Source organism: Excalfactoria chinensis, chromosome 20, assembly GCF_039878825.1.
Source record: "Excalfactoria chinensis isolate bCotChi1 chromosome 20, bCotChi1.hap2, whole genome shotgun sequence".
Lineage (NCBI taxonomy): Eukaryota > Metazoa > Chordata > Aves > Galliformes > Phasianidae > Excalfactoria > Excalfactoria chinensis.
Genome location: NC_092844.1, coordinates 146113 through 155163, shown reverse-complemented (window position 1 = coordinate 155163; position 9051 = coordinate 146113). Strand labels below are relative to the sequence as shown.

Below are 9051 nucleotides of genomic sequence, written 5' to 3'. Positions count from 1 at the left end.
ATGACCCAGAGAAATATCCTGAAGAATCACATCACTGGACCTGGATTTCTTCTGGGGTTTCCTGATCCCCCTGGGCTGCCAGGAGTGTGCTTCACCATCTTCCTGCTCATTTATGTCACAGTTATCATTGGGAACAGCCTGATTGTGCTGGTTACAGTGCTGGCCTTTATTTCTTAGTTTATCTGGGAAGCACTGAGTGCCTATTGCTGGCCACCATGGCTTACGACCGCTATGTGGCCATATGTGACCCCCTGCACTACAGCCTGGTGATGAATGGTGGGTTCTGTGTCAGACTGGTGGTTGGCTCATGGATGGTCATCGTACCAATACAAGTGGGACAGATCTACCAAGTGTTTACCTTGCCCTTCTGTGCATCCCATCACCTCCATCATTTTTTCTGCGATGTTCCCCCTCTGTTGGAGCTTGCCTGTGCAGATACTTTCTGGAGCCGGGTGACCCTGAACACTATCATCCTGCTTTTTGCCATCCTTCCCTTTTTCATGATCGTTGTTTCCTACGTTAGAATTATTGGGACGGTTCTGAAGATGCACTCTGCTCCGAGCAGACACAAAGCCTTTTCCACCTGCTCCTCACACCTCATAGTGCTGACTCTCTTTTACGGCTCAGCCACGGTCGTGTACTGCAAACACCACTCAAGGGACTCCGCAGACACTGACAAATACCTTGCCCTGTTTTACACGATTCTGACCCCCATGTTTAACCCTGTCATCTATGGTATGAGGAATAGAGAACTGAGGATTGCCCTGAGAAAACTCCTGTGGGGAAAGTGATAGTGCAGAGTGGGTGAAATTACGCCCCAATAGTTCCAATGAGCATTTGGCTGTTTGTATGTTGGCATCCGGTGTTGTCTCAGACACCTCCAGATGGGGCACCTCTGGATTTGCTGCACTGTCCCACAACCCACTGCATCTTCCAGAAGGAATCAAAGTTTATGTAGGATGGAGAAGGATGTGTGGGGATTCACTGTCACATCATCACAGGGCAGGAAACGAGGGATCCCTGATCCCCAGCTTCTTGAGGTTTCTATGTCAATTTTGTCTTAGTTGCCATATTATACTGCGTATTATCCTTCCTATGATTGCTCTGTGCCTCATTAATGGTATTCCAGTCAGAATTCTGCAGATTAAAGAAGAAGGAATCCTCACAGAACCACAGTCGGATCCAGCACACAACAATCCAACACCACACTGCTATGACACATGCAGGCCAAAGGCATGGACTCAATGGACAGCACTGCCAATTTAGAGGGATGGCCCATAGACTGTGGGAATGATATCTCTGTGTGTATATAAAAAACCAACAGGAAAGATGACGGCAGCTATTTGGAATGTATGGAAAAGTCTGGAATCTGTAAGTGATATAGAATGAGGGGTGGGGACCATCCTGGGTTCAGCTGGGATGCTCTGACCTCAGGAGAAAAGCAGTGCTGGAACACCTCGATGTTTTTGCTGCTGATCAGAGCCATTTCAGTTCCTCAGCTTTGTGTGCTGTCCTTCCAGCCATGGGGAATGAAGGATTTGGGATAGGACAGCTCCAGGAGCTGAGCTCAACATCCCAAAGGGATATTTCATACTGCATGACATCATGTGGACAAAAAAGCTTCTTTTGTATATACATCAATATGCAAATATTGTTATCAGAATAATATCAAAATTTTATTATCTTATTTCCTCACCTGTTCCCTATTATTTTTTCTACCATAGTAAGTTGTTTTCAACTCAAGCCACAAATTCTACTTTGTTGTGGTCTTTCTAGTCCCTTCTTCATCCCACTGTGGGGGGGGAGAGAAGGTGAAGAGAAAGGGAAGGGAAAGGGAAAGGTGAAGGAGAACAGGAGGGGGGGAAGAAGAAGGAAGGGGAAGGGAAGGGAAGGGAAGGGAAGGGAAGGGAAGGGAAGGGAAGGGAAGGGAAGGGAAGGGAAGGGAAGGGAAGGGAAGGGAAGGGATTGCCTCTGATTTGTTAAGGACTGAACTGAAAGTTCAAGCCAGAAATTCTAACGTGTGTTGATCATGTCTAAGCAACCTGCTCAGTCACCTCTCAGTTCAGACAATGCAAAGCCCACTTGTTTTTATCTCAGTGAACGCTGCAATGCTCAGATACAAACAACTCCATTTGGATGTTGTTTCCAACACTGAGCAGAAAGCAAACATGCCTGGGAAGGAACAAACAAACAACCTCTGTATTTATTAACTTCAAATCTTCAAAAGAATACATAGCTCACAAATTCAGAACTGCCAACGTACTCTGCAGCGCTGTGAATACAAACGGGTTGTTGTGCTGAGATCCTGAGCCCCACGACCGCTCCATAATTACTGATCTGCATAATTATGCTTTCACTCATTCTAAACCTCATTCTTTGAGGTGTTTTTTTTTTCTTTCCATTTTTTCCACCATGAATTTTAGAACCACATGGTTTGAGACTATACCACTTAAAGAGTCAGCAGACCTGGGAAAAAGAACAGGGATTTGTGGTATTGCTGAGATCTTACACTTCCCCAAGGTCTTCATGCTCACCTTTCTCAGTGCTAAAGGACAGTGGGAGCATGTCAAAGTCGGTTCCCTTTGCTGCAGAAATCCACACACAACTCTGATGCTGTTCTCCTAACACAGAGAGGAATGTATTGGGTATTGTTAGTGACTTGACTAAAGATATGAGTATTACCATCATTTCCATTTTGCAAGCTGGCATTTGTCTGCGCTTAGTCCAATTAGAGAGCTCTCTGTTTACTGTGGAACCAGAATAGAGCTCCTTTATTGTATTCAACCTACATCTTACATACTCACAAACAGTAAATTCCTCTAATCAGTTAATTGGCTCTAAATTCTCCCAAACAACATAGAGGATGAAAGGTTTCTCAGTTGTGAAAAGATTAACAGTGCATACAAAATAACCTCCTCTTTATTCATTGGCGCTCTTTGTCTTGCACTGCAGGCTCCTAAGGCTTCGCAATGATAAGGTCTATCAGGGAGTCTGTTCAGCTTTATGACGACTCGCTCCCAGTTACATCTTTGCACAACTCCAGAACTTTCAGTCTGCCTTTAGGAAATTTAAAATAAAGCTGAGCTGATCTGCCGTTCTCAGTTGTACTTCAGGCAACCACAGCTGCTTGCAGCAGGAGATGTGTAAATGGATGTAGTTCTACATTTGCTTTTTTTTGTTGGGAGCACCCAAAAAACAGATGTTCACTTCTGCTGAGGTATGTCAGTGGGGGATTCCTTCCACATAAGTAATTTCTGCTTGGTCTGTGCTTAGTTCGAAAATCAAATCTTGAAATGAACCCTTGTCAGTTTTGCCATTTAGAAGCAATGGAAGCAAACACGTAATGGCACTGTGCAGTATACCTATTTCTAATTACACTGGGGACAAACGATCCAAAGACACTTTAGCAGCTCCTTTCTTCTCCAGTTCTGATTTGTCTCTATTCACCCTTCTTAAGGACGTGAAGTTTTGAGTAGGAGGTCTGGAATTTTCTTATTTATCTGACTTGGTCTGGAAAAATGTGCTGTCCTTCGTGGTGAAAATCCATCAGTGGAATCCATTTGGATATGGTGCTTGGGGACATGCTTTCCAGGAGGGTTGTTTGAGTTATGGTAGTACAGTTGGTTTACAGCTGGACTTGAGGATCTTGAAGATCTTTTCCAACCTGAGCAATTCTATGATTCCATGAGGTGACAGGGATTGTGGATGAAGGAAAGGCTGTGACTCGTTTGCCTTGACTTGTTCAGCCTGGAGAAAAGATGGCTGCAGGCTGACCACACTGCAGCCTTCCTGTCCCTAAAGGATCCTATAAACAGGAGGGGAGTCAACTCTTTGAAAGGGAAGATAGCAGCAGCACAAGGTGAAATGGTTTGAAGTTGAAGGAGGGAAGACTGAGGTTGGATGTCAGGGGGAAGTTCTTTACTCTGAGAGTGATGAGGTGCTGGAACAGCTGCTCAGAGAGGCTGTGGATGCCCCATCCATCCCTGGAGGTGTTCAAGGCCAGCTTGGATGGGGCCCTGGGCAGACAGGTTAGTGTTAAATGTGGAGCTTCTTGGTCCTGATTGCCACAGGGGGGTTGGAGCTTCATGATCCTTGTGATCTATTCCAACCCAGGCCATTCTGTGATTCCACGATTCTGTGATTGGCATAACACCTTCCACAGCTGCCTTACCAACAAACTGGCTGGCTATTTATAATAATAATAATAATAATAATAATATGATAATAATAATAATAATGCAGTGATAAAGTGCATGGAAAATTGCCTGGACCAGTTTCAAGAAGCAGTTATCAGAGATGTGAGGGTAAGCAGGCGAGAACAAAGTAGTGGTGTCCATCAGGGATCAACAGTAAGGCCAGTGCTGCTTAATGCATTCACTAAGGAGTGAATGCTGGAATGCAGTGTGTGCTCACAGGGAGCTTGTGGGGGAAACCCAGCTCAGGAGGGTGGTCAGTATGTGGGAGGGGAAGTCTCACATGCTAAATCCTCCAGATACTTAGTTAGCTATTTCCCATGAGATTGGTCATATACTTGAACAGGCTGACCACAGTCTGTGCGATATAAATACCCCACATCACAGCTGCACTTGATTCTGTACTGCATGCAGTGTTATATGAGAACTGAGAGCACTGTGAGTGAGCTGTTGGGTGCAGCACCGTCTGGGGTGTTATTGGAGGGCTTTGTAGGCAGAGATATTTGGAGTTCACTCTACGTGGATGCTGCCCAAGGAAATGACACTGTGTTAGGAAAACCACTCTTTCTGAAGACATATTTCCAAACAAAAGGGTTTACTGGGGTGATTAGGGGCAGATAAAGAAGCAGACTGCAGGCCAAGCACAGGGGACGTTGTAACAATGCTTTGTTACTCCTCAAAGTAAAAATGAAAGAAGGGTTGGAGGAATTATCAGCCCCGTCCTGTAAAGTCGTGGTTGCATTGCCTCCCATTTTCACCAAACAGCTGCCTGCTGGTTGCAGATTCAATAGGACTTTGGGGGCACATTGGGGTCACTTTGGGGTCACACTGAGGTAACTTTGGGGACACTTCAGGGTCATTTTGGAGTCACATTGGGGTCGGTTGGGGGTGCCTGCCTCATCGGGGTGGGTGTTTACTCATGGGAGGGGACAGGGCTTTGGGAAGAGAGGTGGGACCTTGTAGAGGCAGGCGTGGTTTTAAAGGGGGTGGGTGTAGCCTTGTGGGTAGGGGTGGGGCCTAATAGAATTGACATGGCTTGATTGGTAGGAAACCAATGGCTGAGTCATGACAGAGCCTAACAAGAAGGAAGCAGCAACAGTGGGCATCCAACTGGAAACTGAAGTCTTGAACCAATGAATCGGGGCCAGCACTCCATGAAGGGTTCTATAAACCCTCAACATCCTCCAGATAACTACTAATAAGTTTAATAGATCCTTAATGATAGTTTCATGGCACACAGTCGACTCCTTTGTATGGGTTGGTTCTTCCCTGAATCACTCTGTATGGGTTTTAGTATCGCCATAGGGCTTTATTTTATAGAAGACTTCCTGAAGGATAACGACTGTGACCTTCATTTGTTTACTCCAAAATACTTCGTAAGAAGTCCACACCACAGTATTTATGGACCAACCTGCCCATGGAGCTTCTGATCTCCTTGTTGCACAGCGTGTAGATCATGGGGTTCATTAAAGGGAAGATGACCGTATGGAAAAGAGCAATGACTTTTTCCATTGGGACGGCCTGGAAGGGGAGGATGTAGATATAAATTGCTGGGCCAAAGGTGACCAAAACCACAACCATGTGGGAAATGCAGGTGGAGGTGATTTTGTTCTTGGCCTCAGAGGAGAACGCCCGGAGCTTCAACACTAAGGCTGTGTAGGAGATGAGGAGGAGCACAAAGCACACCACGATGACAGCACCGTTGTTGACGAACATCAGCAGTTCCACTGTGTCAGTGTTGGCACAGGCCAACTTTGCCAGCTGTCGGACATCACAGAAGAAGTTGTCCAGGATGTTGGGGCCGCAGAAGGGGAGAGTGATGGTGAGAGCAAATAGAACGATGCCGTGAATGAGGCCGCCGCCCCACGAAGCTCCAAGCAGAGTGCAGCAAACAGTCTTGTTCATGAGCATGGCATAACGAAGGGGTTTGCAAATGGCAACGTAGCGATCGTAGGCCATGGCCAAGAGAAGGAAGATTTCCGCTGCTCCCAGGAAGTGAAGAAACGTGAGCTGAGCCATGCAGCTGTTGTAGGAGATGGTCTTTGGGTTTGAGAATAAGTCAGCCAGCATTTTGGGTAGGGTGACAGAGCAGTAGCAGATATCCAGGAATGCCAGATTGGCCAGGAAAAAGTGCATGGGTGATCCCAGTTGGGAATCACCCCAAACTGTGAGAATGATGAGGACATTGCTTGGGAGAACTGCCATGTAGAACAGCAGGAAGAAGGAGAAGAGAACTGACTGCACTCCGTGGGTGCGGGACAATCCCAGCAGAACAAACTCTCTGACTCTTGTTGAGTTCTCGTGCTCCATTTGGACTCTTGCGAGCACTGACAAACAGTAATAAATAAACCAGTGCAAATATATTGCAATATAACAGCAACGTGGGCTGTACTTACACTATGCACACCCTACGAGCATTGCTTGGTGTGATGGAACTCCTTATGGGGAAATACCTCAAAGCTGGTAATGGAGATTCCCACTAAGGTGGGCGCTGTACTGTAATTGGGAGCTGAATGTCAGAACATGATGGGATGGTCCATATTTTCTCTCTCTGGCAACTGGCTCCAAAATTGATCCTAGGTTGTAGACCATCAGTGTAGTCTCCTGTAGTGCTGATCTTTGTGGTTTGAGCTGATTTCTGACATCACCAACAGCTGCACAGAGGTCAATGACGTTCCTTTTCTCCCAAGCCTTACAAATCCACTCAGCTTTTGTGATGGGAGCACCGAGACTTACAGCAATTCCATCTCTGTGTGTAGAATCAGCCACCAGATGCACAACATTGCAGCTGAAGCCCTTTCAGATAACTCTTCCAAATGCATCTCTCTTCCTGAACACTGTACAGCACAGCACTGAGTTCAACCATGCGCATCCATGCCCAGTGCAGTGGACAACATGAGGAAGGTGAAGGCTCTAACTTTCTGTGCACAATGCAGGGCAAATGGAGGCCTGACGACACGGCTGTCTGCTTTGCTGAGGTTGGCAGAGATGAAATCTGGGAGGTCTGATACAACCAAGACAGTCTCACATTCCAGGAAACGACAACCACCATTTTGTCCCCAGATTGTCCTGAAATGGCCCCAAATTGTCCCTAAGCTGATTCAAAATGTCCTCTAATGTCCCCAAAATGACCAAAATTCACCCCCAAATTGCCCCAAATTACCCCAAAATTGTCCCCATATGTCCATAAATGTCCACAAATGGTCCTGATTTACCACCAAAATGTCCACAAATTGACCCATACTTTCCACAAGTTGATACAAATTGACCCAAAATGCCCTCTAAGGTCCCCAAATGAACCCCAGTTAGCCTAAAACTGTCTCCAAATTGTTCCAAATTATCCCCAATTGTCTCCAAATTGACCCAGAATGTCCCCTAACATCCCCAAATTGACATAAACCACCCCAAAATTGCACCCATATGTCCTCAAATATCCACAAATCATCCCAAATTACCTCAAAGATGTCCCGAAATTGACACAAATGTTCCCCAGTTGTTTCCAAAATGACTCAAAATCTCCTCTAATGTCCCCAAATTGTCCCAAATTAATCCAAATTGCCCCAAATTGACCCAAGATGTCCTTTAATATCCCAAAATTCGCCTATTATCCTCAAGTTGTCCCCAAATAGACACAAATTGTTCCCAAATTGAACAAAAATGTCCTCTGATGTCCCTACATTGCCCCAAATTACCCCCAAATTGTCCCCAAATTGACCTCAAATTGCCCCCAAATTACCCCCAAATTGTCCCCAAATTGACCTCAAATTGCCCCCAAATTATCCAAAAACTGTCTCCAAGTTGACCCAAAATGTCCCCAAATTCTCCAGAATTGCCCCCCAAATGTGCCCAAATTGACCCAAATTGACCTCCAGGCCTAAAATCACACCCACTCATTAGAAAAGGAAACCAATGATGGAGCACTCCCATCTGTTGTGAGTCAATGGGGTGCCCTCATCTGACAGCTGCAAAGCAGATCAGAGTGGAACACCAGAACACCTCTGTAGCCCATGGTGTCACTGCAGTCATCCGAAGGAATGAGGAATTCCATCCTGGATTTTCCCTGGAATGCATCAATTTGAGTATTTTCTACACAAATCTATTCTCCCCAGCTGTCTTTCAGTGCATCTGAGGGTGCTGGGATAGCATTCAGACTTTCACTTTTCCCCACAGAAATCCTGTAACACATCCCAGTTCCTCAGTGAGGCCATCAGAACATTGGAGATGTGAAGAAAAAACAATGATCTAAATATCTCTACCCAGTTAATCCATCAGTAACCAGCCACATGCCCAGCTGAGAGAGCAAAGTGCTCCTTAAAAACCTCACATTGTGCCTTGAAACAGTCTTTAATTAACCATAAGATAATTAAGGTGGGGAAGGAGCACTGAGACCATCAAGCCCAACCTTTAGCCCATCACCTCCTTTAATTAATCACAGAATAATTAAGATGGGGAAAAAGCACTGAGTCCACAGAGTCCAACCTTCAGCTCATCTCCTTCTTTAATTAATCATAGGATAATTAAGGTAATTAGGCAACAGCAAATGCTGTATTTATGCAGTTGGGCTCTTCTCTGAATGTCCCACTGACTCCCAACTCTGTCTTTAAGCGGATTAATTGCATTAAATGCACCTCTGGGTTGATTCCTGGAATTGATTACCCCACAGAAACCCATAGAGACCCATAGAGACCCATAGTGTTGGAGTTGGGGCAGTATGTTTGGGCTGCAGTTGGAGGGTCCTTCCAGATCACAGAATCACAGAATGGCCTGGGTTGGGAGGGTCCATAAGGATCACAGAACCATGGAAAGGTTGGGTTTGAAGGGTCCCCAAAGATCATAGAGCCTTGGAACAGCCAGATTG

At 45.7% G+C, this 9051-nt stretch overlaps 1 protein-coding gene and 1 pseudogene across 1 annotated transcript; one reads left to right on the top strand and one right to left on the bottom strand.

The window, feature by feature from the left end:
• LOC140261301 (olfactory receptor 10AG1-like) lies at positions 1–791 on the top strand (annotated as a pseudogene).
• A 4761-nt stretch (positions 792–5552) lies between these two features.
• On the bottom strand, positions 5553–6503 carry LOC140261300 (olfactory receptor 4M1-like). Its single transcript, XM_072354592.1, has one exon. The coding sequence runs from the start codon at positions 6501–6503 to the stop codon at positions 5553–5555; it is 951 nt and encodes a 316-aa protein (XP_072210693.1).
• Between the last annotated feature and the right edge of the window lie 2548 nt (positions 6504–9051).